We start from the raw sequence: 24,701 nt of genomic DNA, 5'->3' as shown, positions 1-24,701 counted from the left end.
CAAATGATATTGAATTTGAACTTGGAGCAAATGATGATGATCTTGATCTAGATCCTTTTGATGATTTATGAACATTAAAGATAGAAGACAATTATTATTTTTGATTGTCAATTTTGCAATTGTAATAATTTTCATTTGAATCGTGAACCTGAACATATATGAATCTATGATACATTGATAGATATTATATGGCAAACGAGTATATGACATAATATGATATTATTGAAATTCTAAACTATCAATTGAAATGGCATTCAGCATTGATCAACGATGAAGTAGCATATTATTAAATGTATTTAGATTTGTAATTTTGTATATTTCTTTAAATTTTTGCATATATATATAGGTTACCGGGTTCGTGCTTGGGCCCCCCTGGTATGGGTCCTGGTTCAACCGGGTCCATGGTTTGGGTCCGGTTCGAATTGGGTTCGAAAAACCCAAAAGTGGTTCGCCCTTGGTCGAACCCAATCAAACCCGAGTGACTGGGCAGCTCATAAAGGCAAAAAATAGGCCAAGTTTTTTTTTTTTTTGACTTCCGCCTTCTAAAATGTGAAACTTATACCCTAAAAGTGACTTCTAAAACATTATATTCACTCATTTCACCTCATTTGTGTTGCAAACAAAAGTTTTATGAGAGCAGGTTGAAGAAAGGGTGAACAAAATTTGGCTTCCAAGATCAAAGAGGAGTTGAAGACTGATTTTTGAAGCTTCAACAAGTGTTGCAGCATCATTTCCATACATTTTCAAGCTTCCATTGGCTGCAAGAGGTAGGTTTTTTAACATTTTTTTCCAACTATTTTTGTTTCACAAATTGTCAAACATGAAACTTGAATTTTTTTTCATTATTTAATTTTTGTTTTTGAATATGTTTATATTATTTCTTGCCATAGGAACTAGAACGGCATCTACATCTTCCTCGATTGGCAATGAACAAATAATTGCAAAACAAAGAAATGATCCAAATTCTCCCTTATGGAAATATGTTGACATTATAATACGACTTCCGAGAGGTGGGGGATTCCGTTGGAGATGCCATGGATGTGATATTGAACATAATAGTTCATATTATCGAGTGGTAGGCCATTTGTGTGGAATAAAAAGAAGAGGCATCAAAAAATGCCCTGGAAAAGATGGTAAACCTATACCAGATGAGACAATGATGAAATATATTAGGGAGCATGAGGCGGCAGAAGAGAGAGAAGCCCGTAGATTGAACTAAACCGCATCAAAGAAAACAAATGGAATGCAAAGCCCTTCTAATCCCAGTATTGTAGGAGAAGATCACCCCTTCTTTGCCACAAATGAACCTCAAAGTGAACCACCCTTGACACATAAAAGAACAAAGGGGCCTTTAGAAACCGCATTCCAAAATGAGAGTAGAGACAATGCTGACGAAGATATAGTAAGGTGCATTTATGCAAATGGGTTGTCTTTCAATGTTGTTCGCTCCCCATATTGGAAGCAAATGATAAAAAGTGTTAATGAGGCTCCAAGAGGGTATAAGGGCCCCGGTTATGAGAAGGTACATGGAACATTATTGGAGAAAGAGGTGAAGAGGGTTGAAGATGCATTGAAACCCATAAGGGATTCATGGGTTGAGACAGGTGTAACAATTGTTTTAGATGGGTGGAAAGATGCTAAAACCCGTCCCTTGATCAATGTCATAGCGGTGTCTCCTAAAGGGGCAATGTTTTTGAAAGCTGTGGATTGTGAGGGCCAAATAAAAGATGGCCAATTTATTGCAGAAATTCTCATCTCTGCCATTGAGTTTGTGGGACCCCGCAATGTTGTCCAAGTCATAACGGACAATGCAAAAAATTGTAGAGCTGCTGGTTTGTTGGTTGAGCAACGCTATGATCACATCTTTTGGACACCTTGTGCAGTACATTCACTCAATCTTATGCTACAAAAGGATTGGGCAAAAAATAAAATGGATCAGAGATGTGTATGCAGAGGCTGAGGACATCCAGATGTTCATCACAAACCACCACATGTCTCAAAGGATTTTTAGAACCTATTCGAATTTGGAGCTATTGAAGGTAAGTGAAATAGTAATTTAATTTTACATTTTCTGATTTTTTAAAATTTTCAATGTTCATAATATCATTGTGTAAGCTATATTGTGTATTCTTCTTTAAATTTTGGCTTTATTTTTTAATCATTTGGCATTAATTCAATAATTTGTGTTATAGGTTGCTGAGACCCGTTTTGCATCAAACACAATCGTCTTAAGACGACTTGTGAAAGTTAGAGTGGCACTATGCAATATGGTGATCAGCACCAATTGGACTGTATGGAAGCAGAGTTGCACTGAGAGGGCAGAAAAAATTAGGGATAGAATATTGAATGAGAAATGGTGGGATCTTGTTACATATCTCCTAAGTATCACTGAGCCCATCATGAGCATGATTCGCTATACAGACATGGATAGGCCTTGCATAGGTGAGATTTATGATGGCATTGACTCAATGCTTGAAAAAATAAAGGTCACTATAAATGAAAAAGAGAATGACCCCCAGGAGAAATTCTTCAAAGAACTGGAAGTAATTATTGTAGAAAGGTGGAATAAGATGACCACTCCTTTGCATCTTCTTGCCTATGCCTTGACACCTAAGTACTATAGCAATCAGTTTCTTGATAAACCAGGAAGGATTCCACCATGGAGAGATCTAGAAGTATCTGATGGGTACAAGGCAGCATTTCTTAGACTATATCCCGATGATGATTTGAGATATGTTGTTACAAATGAGTTCATAGAATTCGCAAATGGGAATGGTCTAAGTGTTGATGCACTTCGTCATAGATCCAAGAAGGATGCTCATAGCTGGTGGTACTTCCATGGCACATGCTTCCAACACCTACAATCCCTCGCTATAAAAGTTTTATCACAAGTTTAATTAATTAAAATTTTTAATTTACAAGTTTTAGTTTATTTATGGTTTACTTTGTCTTCACAGGTTGCTCGTAATTTTATTTTTATTAATGTATAACTTTAATTGTTTACTTTGTCTTCATAGGTTGCTAGTTCATCTGCTTCAGAAAGAAATTGGAACACATACTCTTTCATCCACTCAGTAAAGCGCAATAGGCTGCTATCAAAAAGAGCGGAGAATTTAGTATATGTTTATTCCAACCTACGTCTTCTTTCACACAAACAAGGTGACTACACACAAGGGGAAACGAAGATGTGGGATATAGAGCCAGAGCATACTAATTTGGATGCTCCTGCTTCTCAGCTTCTTGCATTGACACTTGATGACTCGGAAATTGAGCCAACTTATAGTGCAAGTGCAAGTGGCATTGGCTCATCTAATGTCAATGTCAATGAGGAGGAGGAGGAGGATGAATTAGATGATCCATTTGATGATTAAACTTTATATTGTTGAAAGTTGAAACAATGATAATTGAATATTTTGTCATTTTGATATTAAACTTGATGTATATGATGCTATTATGGTATCATCATGATGCTATGATTAAAAGCTTATGTTTGTTTTGTTGTTTATATGATGCTATGTGACATGCAAATTTTAATTCATGCTTATAGGCTTCACAAATATCAATATATATATATATATAATTTACATATTTTTGTACTAACGAACCCAAACCCCTTTTCAATATTTTGCCATACCGGCGTACCGGGTTCTTCGAACCCGAACCGGTAACTTAGATATATATATATATTTACGGACGAACCCAACCCACGAACCCAAATGGCAAAAAAAAATTCCCGAACCCACAAACCGGGTTTGTGTCATCAAACCCACTCCCAAACCCGAACCGGTAACTTAGCAATATAGTGACTAGCATGAGCTGTTATAGCTAGCTTCAAACATTTAGAATAATTAGTCAGGTATATGTTCGGCAGTACGTGTCTATTTAGCTCCTCAAGATTCGGCATACAAAAAATGTTTGTTGGAAAATAAGTATTGGTACAAAATATTGTTATTATGATCTTCTCAACAATGGTTTTTCATTCCATCCCTTATAAAAGAATAAAAATCTGTTTGATTGACAAGAAAATAATATTGAGTTAAATATATTCTAGATTATGTGGTTGCTCGCACAGTCTATATCATTAAAAACAGAGCATCTAAAGAAAATTTGCCTAGAAGAAGATTTTGATCAACATTTCAGGCAGCTCATTGTGGAGGGCCAGAAATCCAAGGCATGTCATTAAGGACTAGAATTAACAAAAAATAAATTTAGAAGGGTTAAGATTTGCAAGAAGTAACAAGGGATCAACAATACTGCAAATCAAAATTCCAAAGTTGCTGAATTCCTACAAAGCAGCCCAAAAGCTTCTCATCATATATTAAGACTTTATGAAATCCTGAAAGATAATCCAAGAGTGGTTGAAAATAATGATTTACCTAACGAGTCGAAAAAATAAATATTTATTGAAAACAATATGTTCCTAAATTGCAATACCAGTTGCTTGGTCATCATCAATTTCAAAATGTGGCCATCGAGGTTTCACATATCAAGAGCTAGTTAAACCATAGTTCACATACTTGGACTTTGCAGATGAAAAATTTCCAACTTGGCAATTTAAAAATACTTAAATTTCTTTCAAAAAATATTTTTTATGCAAAAACAATTACATAATGTATCAAACAAGTTTGTAGAACACTGGGGAAAGGTTTTCTAGTAGATTTGAATGCAAATAGAGTACGAATTAGCATCATCATATGAATACAGCCATCTTTAAACTCTGATGAATTCTTCAATGATGAAAGTTCTACGATAAAAAATGGTTGGACTTATTGGACTTTCATGCTTCTTGTGCACCATGCAAGATTTTACACAACCTCCCAAAGTCTAATTAATTTTACAATTTAAAGTGTTTGTGTTGTGGCTCAGAAAAATTGGATATTTTTACACATTGAACAAGGCAAGGCTACATGAAGATCCCAATTCCTTGATATATTATTTTTGTTAAACAACTAACATTAGGTTATCCAAATTGAACATACTAGTGTGTTTGATCAAGAAAGGCAGACTTTGCCTCCTATGCACAATGCAAAGGTGCATTGAGATTCTGATACCCAACCCACAACAAAGTAAATTTTGAAAGGAAAAATATATAAAAAACACTTTCACTAACAGGCTCCATTGGCTTTTATTATCACAATCACCTTTCTTCCCACCAAGCTCAGATGCTGTGTGAGCTTCAGCTTAACTCGCCAATTATCCTGAGTTTTCCAACTATGATTTATACTATTGGTGTCCACCTTATTTCAGTTTTCCTTCTTTTGTATTTTCCTTCTTTTGTGTATGCTCTTAATCTTTGTGCTAATTTTCATTTCTAGCATTTGTACTTCATCACAACACATACAAAACATACACCTAGGGCCAAAGCAAGAACTTCATTTAGGTATGTAGCAACCCTGATGTTAAATCTCTACCTATAATATCAGAATATGGAAAGCCTTCTTAAAAGACTCAATAATTCTTCATAATAACACACAAGCTCTGGTGAAAAAAGTTGATCATTTTTATTATTTGCCCTAAAAACTTCCCCAGTGGCTGTCAGACTGTGTAACAGTTATTAAGACATCAGTGTGCTAGCAGCTTCAACTCAAAGAAATCCAAAGAATAAATAGCAGTTGTTAGTAGCATGCATTATATGTGAACAAATGAATGTATGAATTCTTAACCAACGAGAAAAAATGAAAAAAGCATGCCTGTGAATGTGGCTGAAAATGCATTGGCAAGGATGCTGGATGATCTACAATGGGCTGCGGATTTTGGCTTTGCCTTGAAAGCAATTGTTGCATTTCAAGCTCAGCATACATTGCCGTCTCAAGGCTAGTATTTGATGATGCCAGTGGAGCAGTTTGCTGACTCATATTTGAAGAACCACCAAGCTGTATAGAGGAATTTGAACGGAGCACATTGTTCCTTGGCCTTGTATTTGCAACCTGAGTCTGTGCTGGCAAAGCTTGAATTGCAATTGGTGCCCTTGTTACAAATCTACTTGAGTGTCTCTCAACTTCACCAGCAGTATTGGAAGTTCCATGAATAGAATGCGCCAAATGTAAATCTCGATTTTCAGTAGGAACAAAGTATCTAGTTGATGGCAAACTTTGCAAAGGATTTACAGCTTGAGCCAAATTCCGAGCCTCTACAAGTCCTCGACTGAGTGGAGAACTGACTGCATCAGTATATACAGGGGCAAATGAGTTATCAGATGCAACCCCAGGACGCAAATGGTCCTGGCCTGGCATGGATATAACGTTGCTTCCAATAGAAACAGAAACCTGATTTCTATCTCTTGCAAGAGGAGCTGGTCCCACTTGTGCATTTAATCTGTTACTAGTTTGCATAGTGTTATCCAGTAATGCACTAGGAGATGGATCATTAATGCAAATCCTCCTTAAGGTTTCAGAATCAGGTTTCCTATCTACTGCACCACTTGTATCCCTGTACTTATATCCAGCATTAAAAGCATTTGAAGGACCCTGTAAACTTGTGGAATGTCCCCCAATAGTATTCAATCCATGGGGTTCACTACTTTCTGCTGTTAAATCAATGACACTATTTGAAATGCCTGATTGTCCCTCAGAATCCAAAGCATCATCCACATCTATTTCGTTGCTTTCTTGTGACTTATCTTTCATGTTATCGGCCATTGCCTTCCATGATCCATCGGCCTTTATCATTACATCAGTAACATTTTCACTGACCTCCTTCAGGACCTAATGTGATGAATATTCACAGAAATGCGAACATGAAAACTAAAAGCCAGATGCTTTGCAACCAAAATCAGGATGTACTGATTTTAGGACCACGAAAAAACAAGAAAGATTACCTGTACCATCTTTTGGTCAAGGCGCAGATCAGGGCAGCTGATATGTCCATTGCAATATGGACAGCGCCATGAAGGTCGTCTCGAATTAATTTCCATAAAATTCTCATAGTCAAAACACTGAAAGGTGAACTCTGGGCAGTTAATGTAGCTGAGATAATGTACTAAGTGAGAACTTGTGCATATGGGAAGCAAACACAATTAACTCATAAAAATACCTGGTGATGTCTGCATGTTGCACCCTTTACTGGAGTCACAATGCGACGGTAGCTGCCAGTTCAAAACAGTGAGAAGAGCCAAGTAAACACCAACATTGGATCTATCACAAGAAAAAATGCTGATGCTGCTAAATGCTTCTAGAAAATAAAATAATCACAATAACATGACAGGTCATATGTTTTGCAAAGATTGTAGTCATCCCAAGAAAGTAATCAGTAACTCTCTCTAATTTTATCATTCCATGTCCAACCACAATTACATAAGCAAGCAATTCAGAATCAAATTCTTCTTTTTGTTATGTAAGTTACACAGATTGCCCTACAGTTTTTCTAAGGCCAGGGCAGCCTATTCTATAGGATAATCCCAGATTCTAACAAAAAAAGATAGGTTGCAGAATAAAAAGAATACAAAAGTATGATTCAAAAAGTAAATAATAATCATTCCTTTTCATATCTGAACCATTAGCAACATGGGCAGTTTAGAATTTATAATGTTATATATTCTGGCTGTGCACCAATAGATTTCCTTCCACTGATCATATGCTAACAACTCTAGACATCGTTCTCTGATTTGTCAAAGGACTTCACTAGAGACGTTTAAAATTTAAATAAAATGCATTGCACCATTAGCTAAGGAAAGCGGATAAGTTACAGGTTTGATCCAACAAAAGAGTTTGCCAGGTCCAAATTGACAACAAAAAATTATTAAGTCCATGCATATCAAGCAGATAAAACACAAAACTATGTATGTAGCTTTGGATCTGGATGACGATGATGGGCATCATACAATACTTCTCTTGTTATCATCCAAAAAAGAGACTCCCCAACAAAAGATAAAAGGAAAATTAGCAGAATAATAATAAGACGATCATATAAAGCTTGATGAAGAGATTGTAATAAAATGCCTCAACGAGAAGTAGCTTGAATGACCAGAATGAATCAGAAGAGCAGCTCAGAAGGAATGAACAAGGTAGCTCAGCTTAAATGACCGGAAGGACACTTGGAACATTGAAAAGGAAAATGAATTACATCTTACCATTCTCCTGACAAAGGAGAGCAGGTCATTGATGCACTCGACCAACTTCATTTTAGGGCATCTAGACTCTATCCTTGCAAAACCATTAAGAAAAAAACATAGAATGATAGAAACATAGACTAGATCCTATTCATAAAAAGTATGAACTGGAGATATTTTCAAGCGAGTAAATGAAAATGGATGCGATACGGATCCATGGCTGATCACTGGGTTTTACATATAGCACCAGCATTTTTCTAATAGTCTGCACACGATGAGGATATCAATCAACACGTAGAGTAGAACTCAAAACTTACCTTTGTCAAAAAGTATAGGAGAGGCACAATTGTAGATAGACAACTTAAAATAAGAATAATAATAACTCAGGGAAATCAAATAAACAATAGATTTCAAATTCAAGAAAAGTGATAATCAAATTATGTTAATAAGTAGACAATGATCCAGTACTACCATAACCAATAATCCCACACAAAACGAAAAATAAGTGATCTAAGTTAACACGTATGAAAACCTTAAGCTATGTACAACACTGACAAAGATGACATCTCTGTCAAAGTGTAATTACAAAGCTGAAATCCAGCGGAATTATTAACGATTCTTCCAAAGAATATGTTGAAACCCCATTGACCAGACGAACACTGGAAAACTCTTAATTTCTTGGCGAATCCCATACAGAGATAAAAGGATGTAGAGTACAAAAGGTCTGAGGAAAAGGTGAGCTCAAAAAACAAACATGATAGCTGATTTCTCCTCCCTCTCTCTTCCTAACTTGCAAACCATTCTCTATTGGCAAGAATCTTCCAAGCAAATATGAAGTTTGAAATATTACTAAAGATGTCCTGTGCCTACCTCCAATATGACTTTCTCTAATGGCGTAAAAAGAACTTACCGTTTGAAATACCAAACATGTCCCATGCCTGCCTCCAATACTATTTCTCTAACAGATCAAAAGGAACTTGTTTATTGTTTACTTCATTGAGTGCATCACTTCATTTAAAAAGCACAATGCTATAGGAACACAGGAAACGAACCTATTTTCTATTCTTCACATGCTTTCATTCATTAGACCTTCTAAATCACACCTTGAATCAGTTTTCTAATAATTGAATTTGAAACCCTGTCACCTTCCTTCGCCTGTGACCATACAAATGTCAGTGGCATCAAGCATATGGGTTATCAAAACCATTGAAAGGTGCAAAAAAATAGAAAAAAAGATTCTAAGGATTTATCATGTTAATCATGGAAATATTGTTCAAGTGAGTTTCTTATCTTTCTGCTTTATGTTAATAATATTTTTGGGATTGCTTTTTATATTCAGAATGTTGCACCCCTATAAAAATTTTCTTATTACAGTCCTTTTGCATGATTTAACAAGATTTCTTGACAATCTGATATAGCATATTGTTATATGTCAATGTTGTTCCATCCTTGCTTCAAAGTGTAAGGTGAAGTCCACATCCTCAGAAGTTATTGATTGTTTTGTTAAGTCAATACATAAGTGCAAAGTTGAAAAGTCAAGATTCAACACATAAAAGTTGTTTAAGGAGGAATTTATCCAAGTATCAAGAAATGTCAAAATGACTCCTAAAGCATGCTTTGCAAAGTGTGACAATGATTGTGTCAAAAAAATATGATGTAACCTTAAAAGTGCACACTAAGCGAATTTTTCAAGGCTGGCTGCCTCCTTGAGTGTGCTTTGGGTGTTTTTGCCAAAATGAAAGTAAAAAACAAATTAGTCATGAAAAGTGACTCTAACCCCAAAAGAGTGCACCTTCCCAATTAGAGCCAAAAAATCAAGTGGCAAAGGACTCAAAAGAGAGTACTTTTATTTGGCTAACAATCCTCAAAAGAGTACTTTTAAAAAAAAACATCAAAAAGTGGTTATAACTCCAAAGGCGCACACTTTAAGTACTTCTGCAATGGTTATAAGTCTAAAAGTTTGCACTTCGGATATATTTGCCAAGTGAGTGATGAAAGTAGGAAGTAATGAAAAGTAGCACTAAAGCCAAAAGCATACATTTTAAGTTGTTCCACCATGATTACAAGTTGAAACCACATGGCTTGGACCTATTTGCCAAAAAAATGTTTGTTTAAGCTAAAAAAGGGCTTAGCAAGTCAAAAAATGCATCTTTAAGTGAAAAAAGTGGCTTAGCAGGTTGAAAGGTGAACATTTGTTCACTTCGGTGAAAAATAGTAGTGTATTCAACTTCAAATTAGAACAAAAAAATGTTCCTTAAAGTGAAAAAATTGTCTTGGTAAATCAAAAAGTATGCTTTGGTTAAGTTAAAATTGGAAGGACAATTGGAAGTCAACTTCAGATAAGAACAAATAAGTGAAAACTCTCTGTGTGGCAAGATGTTCAGAAGTGCACACTTTTCATCTCATTGCCAAGAAAAGACTCCCAAAACGTGTGGTCAAAAATGATTTGCCCAAAGACAAAAAACATCGAAAGAAATGACAGTGTTGTTAATCATTCTAGCAAGGAGTTTTCAAGCGCCGAGTTTGGTGAGGATTTGGAAACAAGGAGTTGCATTTTCCAAGGTTGTCAAAGATTTGAAGGTGATTTTCAATGGTTGATGAGCAGGTTCAAGGAGCTTTCAGGCAAGCTATTTTTAGCTAATTCTGTATTTAGACTCGGGTTATTTTTAACGCATATTTCTAGAAATCTTATTATTAATCAGCTTTTATGTAGAACTTCATTTGTAGTATTTGTTTTAAGTACTTTTACTTCATCCTTTTTAGCTATTTTAAGTGAACGGGCTTTGAAAACTTGATTTTGGGGATGATTTATGCTTATCCTAAATACCAGAAACACCATTTTCACAAACTCATAATGTAAGAACCCTATTGGCTCAACCGTTGATGCTGCTATGGTATTTGTTTTTGGTTTTGTAATTTTGTGATTTTTTTGTGTTTTGCAAGGGTTCGAATGCAAAAAGCAAATGCATATAATCTGATTGAACTATTTGCAACTGAATATCTAAAACTTGTCACAAGAAATGATAACTTTATTCACACAAATTCATCATTTATTGAATAATAAACCTTTACAACATGCATACCTGGCAATAGAGATATCCTAAGTCACAGAATACGGCGATTTTCATGGATGAGGTTCGAATTTAATCGAATTTCAAACTTTTATAAAAAAATCGTTCAAATTCGGCCATAAATTTGGCAACTGCTGGGTCGCAGGTGTCTGCAACTGCTAGGTCGCGGGTGCTGGGTCACGGGTGTCTGCAACTGCTGGGTCGCAGGTGTCTGCATATCTCATGAAAATCTGAACAATTCATTTAAGTTCACCCAAATTCGTACAGAGAAGGGAATGCTAGAAACCCACGGAAGGGATTCTACATCAGCAACTTCGTTCCAGATTCGTCGCAATTGCATCCAGATCGCATTGCGATCACATCCATCGTATCCACATGCGATTAATTTTCTTATTCCTGTCCCGTAAATAAAAGCTTTGTGTTTAATGTTTTTATCTTCTTTATAAAACATGTAAATGGGAATTAATGGGGAATGGGTGGCTATTAAAAGCGGGCCCCTATTTTCAATTTTTTATAAAGTTTAATATATTAAAATGTATAAATATTGTTTTATTTTGTCTACCAAAGCTCCACAACCCTTCTTCCCTGCAGCAAAAATTTCAGAATTGATGTATTTAACAAATGTAAGGGTTGCAAAGACAAAAAATCCACTATTTGGGCACAAGTCCTCACAAGTCTAATGAAAATCTCACCAAGTAATCCCGGTGAGTTTGTGACTCAAACTCATGTAGACTCAATCGCAAGTTCATAAACTCAAACCATAGATGATAAAACAACTCATGAATACTAGTAATTTTAGTGGATGCTCAACAACTTTCGATACTATGGTTGTGATGATGGACTAGTTAATCCATGAACTCAATGGCTTTGAAGTGACATTGCAATGACACGTTAGTTTACCCATCAAAAGTTAAGGTGTTAGTAACTAATGTTTGGGTTTTTTCTTGGTTCTTGAGGCTCTAAAGGAACATGCATAAATGCATATCCAAGAAATGCTTTTCTAAGAAACTAACACCCATAACTATTAACAAATATACCCCGATTTTGAAGGACATTTGACATCCACGAAATATATTTTTCTCTCACACCAAAAGGGAATAAGCATACAGCAATAAAAAGTGTCTCTTGGTAAATATTTAATCAGAAGCAGCAAAGAGTTTACATCAAAATCAAATGCAAAATAGTTATGAAACTGATGACTTGACTATTAAAAATACTACCACGTAGTTTAAAATCCAACAAAAATATATTATCTAAAAGAAACATCAAAATCGCTAGCTTATATGGGCTTAAGGTCAGTCACCAAACCTTATGGGACAGTGAAGTGTTATCCTTGCTGGTCCTTCTGATAGTTCATCATCTGCAACAACCAACAAGGGCACAAAGTTTAAAAACAGATGATTAGAAGAACCCACTTTTTTCTGCATAAGAGTCAACTAAAATATTTTCCTCTGATTAAAATAATGTAAGCTATTATATACAGAATATTACCTATCATGTAACCATAAACAAAAATCCTACATTTTACCAAACACTCGTGATAAAAAAAGGGCAAAAACAATCAACCTGCCCTAAATCAAAGCATGAAACATGGGATCAACTTTTCAAATAAACAACAGAAAACCACAAATAAAATGTTCAATATAAGAATAAAAATAGATACTGAATTGGTAGCACTAATTGATATTATTTGTGAGTTCTTGCATTTGATATTTATAAATAAAAGTGGATGTTGAAAATGGTGGTCCAAGTAGAGATTCTCCAAGCATGAGATTATGAACTGAACCAAGCGTGATGCAAATTTGAGCCAAGGCTTTCTCCTAGCAACTGTTTGCCCTCTCGGGTGAATAACTTAAAACATAAAGCACGTAATGCAGAAATACGCCATAGATATCAGACAAGTATAAGAGATGTTATTCCATTCATAATTGTGTGTTACAAGTTACATTCCGAAGTATATAAAGATACCGAGGGGGTGCGAGCGCGAACCGTCGCACCGCAACGACCACCCCTCGGTTGCCAACTAACCAAAACAATTACACATAATTAACTAGTCTTATGTTTGTGTACAATAATGCCGCTAACAGTAACCTATCTTCAATGTCACATATAGAGACATTAATTTATATTCTACTGAGTTTGTGAAGACGGAGGAGGTATGTAATGGTACTTTTCCCCTATGATTAATTAAGTATTTGCAGCGGATTAAATAAATCAAATATTAAGTTAAACCTAATGTAATTAACCTTTTACCTAATATAAATAATTTAAAAGAAAGGTGTTTAATTTATTATTTACTATTAAGTGTTTACACAATATTTTAATAAAGTTTCAGAAGTAATTATTCAAGGTAATGATAAACTAATCACTCATAAATATTATATTATTTTATATTAAATGAACCTTCAAAACATTTATAGAACAATTATACTAAAGATGAACTTTTATAAACATGAATGTACATCAATAATCAGTAATAAAACATTGAGATAATAATTTGCAGCAGTGAAACATTAGGGAAATGATTATATGAAATTGATTAATACATATATGTAAATCACGGAGACGTTGCTTTCCTGCAGGCAGAGGATTAGTTATAGGTATAGGGTTTCTAGGCAAGGGAGCACTCCAGGAGGACACAGTTCTTACACAGAACCCCACATGCCTTCACGGCATGAAATAAACACGGTTCTTACACAGAACCCCACATACCTTCACGACATGAAATAAACACAACCCTGACCAAGACACTCCCGGGTGTAAGCTGTACCCTGAGTTGGACACACACTATATGCCCCTTCTCCAATGCCCAATGCCCAACCACCAGACCCTTAACTATCCCCTCTTTTGTGCTCCTTTCAATTAATCCTTCTCTATATTATTCTTCGTGTATCCCCTTCATACCTCCAATCTCTATTAATTTAAATAATACCAACGGTGGTTACAAAAGTCACACCCTTTCATTATAATAATATTTTTTAATTACTTTGATTTATATATTCCTTTATTAAAAATTCTTTCACGGGAAAAAGTCTCATAACAAGGTAAAGCCTGATGTTTATCGATATTCATGAATTGTTCTGTATCTTTTTGCAGGAACCTTTGCACACCTTTGACAAATTAAACAGAATTTAAAATACATTTACAGATATCCAATGCTTTACACAAGTTAAACAAAACATAAAATGCTTTTACAGATCCAACACTGATAACTTGACTAATGCATTTTCTTTTAGAACCTGTGTGCTGATCATTTGAGTTCAAATGTGAGTACCAAAATAATAAAAATGCTTACATCTAATAAATCTCTCTTTTAACTGCTATAACAATATGTATTTTCTGAATCAGATGACTAATTTTTTATTTATTTTTATCAGTAAATCGACAATTCTATTGGGGCCCTCTTCATAAAACGTAATATATTTTTACAAACAACCAAAAACCAACATTGCCTGAACATCTAATGATTACAGAATTGTCATCAAAAACTATGATTTCCCAGGGTGAAGAAGGGAAACAGAGACAGACTGAACCAAAATCCCCAAAAAAACCAACTGGTTTTCTATGTCCCATTCAAACTACACCTGCAGCAAAACAAAAAACACCACCTGCTTCAAGCAACCACCTGCATTCTTCAAGTTACATTTGTTCACCCTGCCAGTTTCTTACCCTTACTACGGCCACTGGCAAAGGGCCCCATCACACCAATGCACTCCATCAAAGACAACCTACCACCTTCTCCCTCTTGATCCTCGTCATGCTGATCCTCAAAACCATGAATCTTTTCTCCGGGCCCCAAAAAGAGGCTCTACTTGAAATAAACATTACCTTCCATGAAAGGAAGGGGCGAATGAACAGACTTGAAACATATAAATTGCAATTAGAGTGGAAAACTCTTAGGCTATCTCCACATAGAGCAGCATCCTTGCAATAACCACCAACTCTTCCTTCTACTCAAACTATTTGAATATAACTTCTAAGGGTCACAATTTCTTCCTACAGACTTATCATCAGGCCTTCTTCTTGGCAGGGGAGCTCATTCTAGTCTGAAACACCACCCAAAATTCCTGTTGATTTGGCAGCAACAGTAATTCATTCCAGAACCTTTTGATCAGCCACCCACACTTGCAGTTATCTCTAAAGTCCATTGCAATTGATGCATGAAACCAAGAGACATCATTCTTCGCAGTCATAGCAAAATCCCCTGGCCTAAAATCTTCTTAATAAATTTGAGAAAGACAAGATCAGGGATGCCAGTTCTTTTCAACTGCCTTTCTAAAACTGCTCCTCCATATCAGGAGTCTCTCCCCTTCCTTCAATGCATAGGTAGCATTTAGTCTATTCTACGCATCTCTTGCCCATAGATGCCAAATTGAGTTCACAAAAGGCAAAGGGAAAAGGAACTCAATAAGTTATATGAGAAAATCTGAAAAACTAAATGATTATACTCTGGCTGCAAATGGATATCTGCAATGCAATGCATACTTAACACCAAGCTTTAATAGAAGAAATAAACAATGGGGATTACAAAGTCCACATGCATGTACTCCATAAGTTAGATGAGAAAAACTAAACGATTAGACTCTGGCTGCAAATGGATATCTGCAATGCAATTCATAATTAACACCATCCTTCAATAAAAGACATATACAATGGGGATTACAAAATCCCAATGCATGTGGGCAAAAGAGAAAACCAAAAAAGACACATCAAGGTGTCTGGATGATAAACAAGAGGCTGCCATAATTGCACGTTTCTATGGAGCACAATTCACCAATAAAAGTTGGGTGGCCCTTCCCAAGGTTTGGGTATTGCACTTGCAAACACCGAGAAAGGCATCATATCAATACCAACATTTGCAAGGAAATCCTAACTCCTCATATCCATACCAACATTTGCAAGGAAATCCTAACTCTTGTTCCCTTCAAAGAACATGTACATTAGCTTCCATACAAAATGCTAGCTTCCACAATCCCATTATTGAGATTAAAATTGTGAGTTGATCCCTTTGCAAGCCCTACGGTGGTGGAGAATGATCACATTCAATATTCAAGCTCCCACATCCAAACACTAGGGCCACCTTCAAGCCTTCCAACAAAGAATCAAGCACCATATCAAGTCATGCATCCCATGTTGCATCACCAAGCCAACAATCAAAAAGCTTACGTTCTATATGTCATTCCCAATTATATCTAGGCTATGGGAGTCTATCACCATGGATTTTTGAAATGGCCATCATGATTGTCAACAAGAAAAACATTTGCACACTAAACTTGACCCCTCTTCTTCAATCGTGTATGGATACATTTAAGGTTTCCCACATCCATTGTGGCTAACTAGGAACTAAGATCCATTAGCCATTTCTAAATAGGTGTTATGGGATATCTTAACTACACAACTAAACTAGTCTACAATGTTTAATTATTAGACAAATGAATAGATAGAAGTGATCATTTGAAGTCTTGTCCATTTGTTACAATTGTACAGCAATGCTAATCCAAGCCCCTATGATACCAATATCCCATTCACGCAACATGCCTATAACAGAGTTATGCACAATTCTACAAGGCATATTCCATTTTACACACATCTTCGGATTCAACTAGCCACATGCCTCAAAATTTCCTATCACATACCATCTAGCATGATGTCATGCACACAAGAAATGTAATTGCGTAAAGCAAGAAGTCTTTGCAAGCCAATCCAACATATCAACCAACAAGTTCACTAGATACTCTTGCAACAAAAGTAGCTATACCAAGTGACATGACAATCACCACATGCCTTATGAGGCCAAGGTAGCTAATAGTTTGGTTGCATAGTTGCAAGGAACACATCAAGGGTCCACAATAGATGACCAAGCCTCTACACTATGGTCCTTACACCATAGCAAGCACCAAACATAGATAGGGGCAATGACTTTGTTCTTAATTCCCACCATACTAAAGTTTTCATCCAATATTTAACATTTAACTCCTAAACCCATATAGTCCACCTTTATCTAGAGAAGTCGGTCACTTAGTACCCTTCGAAGGGTGGACAATATACCAATCATGCTAATGGTACAACCTTCAACAAATTAAATTTATTTTCCACCTTTGACCAAAAAAGTGATAGGAACCATCTGTTTTGAATTAAGGGTGAATTATTTCAACCATGCCTATCCTCACCCTACCACTCATAGTGGTGCCACACCACTCCACACCACTCCACATTAAGCCAAAACTTAAAAGTTGTCATGTCTCTCTAGTGTTGTGACCTTTTTCACACATCGCCCCATTGCAAATGGGGACCCTCTCTTTTCCTGCTTTCTAGGGTTTTGTTAGTGTCCTATGACCTTTTGCTGCAGTTTCACCAAGCCTTGTCTAGTTCAGAGCATTTCAGGCCCTGACGATTGAAAGTTAGTTTTTGCAAATTATGTGATTCCAGAATGCGAACACCACCAAAGTGCTTAGAGAGGCCAAAGGACGAAGATCGCAATTCATTTGGACGAATTTGGACAACTTTCTATTTTTAGAAAGTTTGCTTTATTTGCTTTTTTAGGAAGTTTCGTTTTTGGCATTTTTAGCCCAATCCTCGGTATGGCTATTTTTAGAAAGTTTTCCCTACTTTTTAGGGATGTCTGTTTTTTGCCTTTTCAGGATGCAAACCTAGGGTTTACACTTGCACCACTGACCAGCTTTGACCGAAACTCGACAATTCCAAGTTTTGACCTAAAAAAGCTAAATCCCTAGATTTTAGGCTTTTTTGCTTTTTCGAGATACAAACCTAGGGTTTACACTTGCACCACTGACCAGCTTCGACCGGAACTCGAAAATTCCAAGTTTTGACCTAAAAAAGCTAAATCCCTAGATTTTAGGCTTTTTTGCTTTTTCGGGATGCAAACCTAAGGTTTACACTTGCACCACCGACCAGCTTCAACCAGAACTCGAAAACTCCAAGTTCCGACCTAAAAAGCTAAATCCCTAGATTTTAGGCTTTTTGCTGCTTCAGATGATCCACCTAGGCATGGATTTCAAATTTCAAGTTAATCCGGTTAAATTTGATTAAGTTGTGAAAATTTGAAATTTCTCTGAAAATTCTTCTAAGTCTGGCTAACAAGGGTTTTGAAGTATTGTTGCAGGATCAAACTCCACCACGATGCGGGAGACCATGTGGGAGCACTCTCCAAAGTCCGCCATGCATTGGGAGGTCATGTGGGAGCACTCTCCAAAGTCCGCCATGCATTGGGAGGTCAGGTAGGAAGTGCCACCAAAGTCCGCCAAGGTAAGGGAGCTATGGAGGAGCCAAGTCTAAAGTCCGCCAAAGGTTAGAGAGCCATGAGGAGAGGTGCTAGAAGTCTGCCCAAGATGGGAGCAACCTCCAAAGTCCGCCCAAGGTGGAGAAGCCACCAAAGTCCGCCCAAGAGCACCAAGTCTAAACTCCGCCATAGGTTGGGAGGTCATGAAGAAGGAGTCTTCAAAGTCCGCCTAAGCTAGAGGGCCCTCAAAAGTCCGCCATGTGTGTGGGGTGCCTAGGGGTAAGGTCTAAAGTCTGCCCTAGGGGGATGTGGTCTAAACTCCACCCTAGGCCATGTGAGATAGTTGGTCTAAACTCCGCCATGTGTGTGATGCCTGCCATACATGTTGGGAAGGCTATGAGGGGCCTTGCTAGAAGTCCGCTCATGAAGGAGGTGTCTCTAAACTCTGCCCATGGAGATGTTGCTTGAAGTCGGCCATGATTTGGAAGAGGCCATGATAGCCAACACACCAAAGTCTGCCTAGGCCATGAAGGAACCTTGCCTGAAGTCCGCCCTATGCCTTAGCCTTCAAAGTTCGCCTCGATGGAGTCCTTCCTAAAGTCCGCCCAAGATGAAGACAACCCATTAAAAGTCCACCTACACATGAAAAGTCAAACAAAATCAACATGATGTCACAAAAATCCACAGAGATTTCAAAATTAAATCCAAAATGAAAAAAATATCTAAGGATTATTAAATATCTTCAAAGTTAGATCCAAGATGGAAAGCTTTTTTGGAGGAAAAGAATATTCAAAGATTATTGAGATATTAAATCTAAATGGAAAGTTTTTTTTTTGAAAGGGAATATTGGAGAATTGATAAATATCTTCAAACTCAAATCAAAATGGAAAGTTTTTTTGAGATATTGTCTTAAAACTGGGAAACATGAAGTTAAAATTACAAGTATGAGTTGGATGATTTTAAGGGTTTCTACTTGAAGATTTAACCTTGTCCACAAATACTTCATTATCAACTTCATTATTACGCCAAGAAGTTCAAAGTTACTAAGGAGAGCTTAGTAAAGTATTTCAGTTTGAAGATCATCGGGAGAAAATTCTAGATATTACTGGAAGTTGGATAACTTTTTGGGCAAAAGTTTCACAGATTTTTGGAGAAAGGCAACTACTGCGAGGGAGATTATTTAACCTTTTCTCAATTTTCTGAGTGTTCTGGAAGAAATTCTAGCCTTACTTCTATCCAATTCGAAGGTGAAATTAAATTTATGATGCAGATTTATGAATTTTCTGAATATTTTCCAGAATTTAATAAATGATTTTTTCGAAAATCTTGGAGAAAGAAAATCATTTTTGGCTCAGTACGAAATTTTTTTGAAAGTTTTGACACTTGGTGGTAACCACAACCAGCCTTAAGACTGAGGGTTCTTGAGGTGAAAATTTGATTTTTATGGCTAAGTATGAGAATAAAAATGGAAAATTTTCCAACACTTAGCCATTTCGCAGCCCCGTTATTTTCAAAACTTTGCAAATTATTTTCTAACTTTAAAATTTCATTGTTTCCTTGCAGGCCCTAGATATTATGAAATTCCAGGTAGACAAAGATGCTCCTCTAGAGTCGAGGATGACTTCAAAGTGGAAGAATATCAGCGACACCAACCTCGGACACATCAATCTGAGGGAATTTAAGAAGCGAATGTTTGGTCTGGACAACCTTGTGCCTACCACCATTGCGCGAAAGATGATGAAGAGTGGTATCGTGCATGTTGTTGGCTTCCTCCCCACCATGCAGTGCAATGAACTAGTAGTCGAATGTGCCAAACACTACAACCCCATCAGTAAGGACATTGTTGCACCTGATGGAAGAGTGTTGGCAAATGTCAGCGATGAGGTCATCAGAGAGGCCTTCAGGATCCCAGAGTACCACAACACAGTGTATATGACTAAGGACGAAGCTGACAGTCTGTACCAAGACCACCTAGAGGAATATGATGCCATACTTAACCATTCCTGGCTAGACAAGCCAAGGAAGGGTGCCTCCAAACTCCAGAGAAAGAGCCTAGTGCAAGCATACTTCAAGGAGGACATTGAGGACATGATTGTCCTACTCAATAGAATAATAGGAAATCCTCAGGGAGCTCCATTCGAACACTGGATGTATTATTTCATTAATGAAATAATCAATGGAGTAAAAATGATAGACTGGGCCCGGATGATCAGCAACAACCTAGACAGCCAGCTAAGAAACCTGGAGACGAATAGGACTTTCTTCATGAGTTCTTACTTGTTTTATTCTTTGGCCAGGACCTATAGGTACAGAGGTCTCACTTGTAGAGGAGAAGTTGGGAACAAGGAGAACCAGTTTCCAATATACGATTGCTATCCCCAGCTCCACATGGAGAAGAAATTCTATTTCAAAAGGGTGAATGATACCTTCCTGATGCACATTACCCGGACACTTCAAGGTGGCCTGCACCATAGGCTCTCTCAAGAGTCTATGGACTTCATCGGTCGGTTCGGGTGTTGGTACATCCAATATCCGAAATTCACTTACCTCTAAATTTAGGATTCTCCGGGCCTCCATACAAGCTTCCAGCTTACCCTACCAACCGTGTGGTGTTGCTCGAGGTTGTGAGACAATTGGAGGAGTATATAGTGATTCAAAGGGATAAGCAAAAGAAGGCAGGAACGTCCTCACTTACAATTGGTAATGGGTTGGAAACATGTCCATCATCACAAGCTGCTGCAACCGCTGAGAAGGAGCTGGCCTGGTATCCCTTCTATCAATACAAGGCAAGAAAAGATTTCGATCCATTCCATAGGATAAAGAGGATCGAAGGAACAACGTTTGAGCACAAACTGGATCTAGAAGACTACTGGGCTAATGCAGCCGATAGCTTCGAGATCAGGAAGAGATTCTGGTCAAGAATCCCTTTGAGTATGGTGAGAGCAACGAAAGTATTCAGAGTTGCCGATCAGGTAGAAGAAAGCCTAGAACTTCATCAGCCGGGCTTTGAGAAGATGAAAAATGAACCCTTAGTCTTAATAGATTGGACAGAGGGAGAGAAATTAGATCTAGCAGACCTCATGAGGTTGGTGGTTGAGTATTCAAGGTGGTGGGCGTCTGAAAAGACAAAACAGTTGAAGGCCAAAGGTGTGACCTTGACTTATGAATTAATGGGAGTGGATGATACTCTGTCCGTCAATCCTTGTACCTCCGCCGGTGATGCTCAAAATCCAGAGAGTGTTGGGTCTCCAAAGAGGAAGGAGTTGGTTGGAAGCTCCACAAAGGTCACAAGGAAAAGGGTTGTAGGTGAGAGAAGAGAATCCAACGAGAGTCACTCCATCCTAAGTGTTGCTTCCATTGCGCCCGATCAGAGTGCAACTGGGAGCAAGAGATGAACATGTGTGTGATTGATGATGAAGTAAGAGTGCTTTCCCAGCCAGTTGAGGAAGTAGTGGAAGAGGTCTTCCAAAGTCCAGACAGAAAGCAAATTGAAGCACCTACAATCTTCTTGGATGGCATACCAACAAACCCAAGAGAGGCAGATGATGAGTTTGATCGGAACACTGTAGAGCAATCAACCATTCCGGATTGGCTGAGAGCAAGGATAAAGGCCAAGGTTCCCAAGGAGGCCCACTCAACCGAGGAGGTCACCGCAGCATTCCTGGAGAAGGTGAATGAACCCGCTGTAGCGAAACCACCCAAACCCGCCAGGAAGTTTTCCCTAATTCAGAGAGACAGTGCCGGATTCAAGACAGTCCAGATAGCGATGCCCAAAGAAGGGAAGACTAGAGACAATGTCACCGCGGATGATTACAAGGTTACCACCATAGAGCTAGGTAAGCCCACCCAGGACCAAGAGGTCTAATATTTTGATGACTCCTGCAACGTTCTAAAGACGAGGCTAGCTCATGAAAAGGAAGAGAGGAAGAAGGTTGAAGAAGAGAACCAACAGTGGAAGAAGTATGTTCTCCATCTTACTAGCCCACTCAACTGTGAAGTCCTAGCTACTCCGCCATAGCCTCTTCAGCAGGGATCAATGAAGGACTATGATGATATGAAGGGCTCGTACACTCAAGAAAAGGAATGGATTTCAGACGCTTTGGTGCGTGCTGACGCACTGGTAGAAAACTTAGTATCAGCACATGAGGCAACTTCTTTGTTGATTGATCGTATCCAGGATCTAGCCTCCAATTGGGAAGAGGTGGATGAAATTCATAATGAAATACTCCCTCACCGCATGTCGAAGAGAAGCTTAGTGGATTCAAGCATCATACAGACAGGAGACAGGTACGACTTCGGCACATGGTACTATACTCTGGTCACTCGGATTGAGGTTCTGAAGAAATCCGAGACCAAGTGCTTTGAGACAGAGGCAAGTGTTAGAGAGATCCTGGGCAAGGTATTCCGTGTCGCGTCAGAGATCTGGAAGAAGGAAAGCCTAAGGGAGAAGCATTTACAAGCAGAGAAACTGAAAGCCAGGATTCAGGCAAGCTTCTTTAGGGATTCAGGGATGATTGACAAAGGCGATCTTTCAAAGATTGCAAACTTCCTCTCCATCGATGATAACTTCCTCACCCAAGCAGTTGAGTGGGAAGGCATCCTTGCCACATGTACCGATGATGTGGACCTCATCGACTTCCAGATTGGCAGTTTGCCAAGTGTCACCATGGAGGAGGTCAAGCTCATTGTGTCCAGATACGTTGAATCTCTGAAAGAAGAAAGTGGCCACTCACCTCAGTGAAATTAGCAGTTGCGCCACGTGTCATTCTTTCATTTGTTTGAGCTGATAGTATTTCGGGAAACCCTAATTAGGGTTTAAGACTTTCAATCTTGGCCCTTGATCGCTGTTTGATCTCGGCCATTCATTTATTTTTGAGAACTATATAAGGTTGCCTCCTCTCATTTGGAGAGGGTGAGGTTTTTGATGTATTGTTGCTTAAGGTCATTTCCAGATAATATATTGCATGTGCGCTACTTTGTAATCTCTATTATTTGAATGATTTGCATGGTTTCAATTGCCTCAACACTTAGTTAGAATTAATCTAGATTTGCTTTCATTGTTGTTAATTTGAATGAAGGATTTGATAAGTGTCAATTGATGGTGCATCTCTGCTCATACTTTTGGTAAATGGATGATTTCCATTCTACCGTGCAAAGTTAGTCTGAGCCCATCCCCTGTGCATCCCAACATCTCGATCATAAGCACATCCCATTGAAGATTGCACCGGCCTTGTGTAGTTGTCCCTAGTGTGGCAAAGCAAGGTTTGGTTTCTCGAGAGCACCCAGTTGATACCGTCTCCAGAGTTCGTAGGATTAGATTAGCCTTCTTAACCCTATCCCTTTTTCCATTTCTTTTGAAAGCCTAAATCCCAGAAAATTCCCCCCCAAAAAAAGAAGAGCCTAAAATTGCCAAATCGATCTAAGTTCAGCAATTCGAGATACTTGTCAACGTGAGTCCCCCCTTGAAATTTCAGCATACACTACCCAAGAAGCTATTCCACTAAAGTCGCTTGTTCGCACATATAGACCTTGGAATCAGTAGTGATTTTTCAAGAGAGGATAGAATGCCTTCGGGTATCCTATCCTAATGTTTGGTAGATGATAAAACAGACACCAACATCTAGTAATGCCTAATCTTAGCAACATAGCATCAAAAGATCAGCACCATTTAAGACAGATCCGTATTTTACAAAGCTCATTAATAAGCCCCCAATCGAATTTGGTGGGGGGAGGTGGAGTAAAGCCGAGTGGAATAGATTGGAGTGCATTGGTCATTCTCAAGAAAGGGATCAGTAGCAACCAAGAGGACTCCAACATCTTCCACGTGATTATGCTTCCAAGACTCGCACAACGTCGACATAGTAATTCACATATTATTAGGTAAAGAGACGAATAATTACATTGTTATGGAACCCACAGATCATAATCCTTGTAAATGTACAACAGTACAACTACATCTATAACATTATTATTAATAAGCAGATTCAAAGGTAGATGGATAGATGGATAGCATAGACGTAGATAAAGAAGAGGATAGTCATACATCTCTTGAGAGTGTTTGCCATTTACTTGATACACAAACTAATATGATTTGTAATTTAATTCTTTTATATTTCTTGCACATCGATTTCTAGCTGTTATTTCTGACACACAATGTTGCTTTCACTTATTCCACATCTAAATTAATACAGTTGACTATTGTCTCTCAGATATTTCCCGGCTAAGTCACAGGGTTCGGCGAATTTGATGGATCAAATTCGAAATCCGTTGAATTTTAAAAAAACTCAAAACAAATCGTTCAAGTTCGTCATATTATTCGTACAGTAGATGGGATAGAGATCTT

General features: G+C 37.7%; 1 protein-coding gene across 1 annotated transcript in view; it reads right to left on the bottom strand.

Annotated features, from left to right (window-relative positions):
• Positions 1-24,701, bottom strand: part of LOC131078435 (E4 SUMO-protein ligase PIAL1) — a 208,697-nt gene that overhangs the window by 8,068 nt on the left and 175,928 nt on the right. The window contains exons 12-15 of the mRNA XM_058016133.2: positions 12,427-12,478; positions 7,033-7,084; positions 6,818-6,934; positions 5,691-6,704 (exon numbers count right to left, since the gene is read on the bottom strand). Of these exons, the coding sequence (XP_057872116.1) occupies positions 5,691-6,704; positions 6,818-6,934; positions 7,033-7,084; positions 12,427-12,478 (1,235 nt within the window). The remainder of the gene's footprint in view (positions 1-5,690; positions 6,705-6,817; positions 6,935-7,032; positions 7,085-12,426; positions 12,479-24,701) is intronic.

The sequence above is a fragment of the Cryptomeria japonica genome, chromosome 7, assembly GCF_030272615.1.
Source record: "Cryptomeria japonica chromosome 7, Sugi_1.0, whole genome shotgun sequence".
Taxonomy (NCBI): domain Eukaryota; kingdom Viridiplantae; phylum Streptophyta; class Pinopsida; order Cupressales; family Cupressaceae; genus Cryptomeria; species Cryptomeria japonica.
The sequence above is the reverse complement of the archived record's forward strand: the minus strand, read 5'-3'. Positions and strand labels throughout refer to the sequence as shown.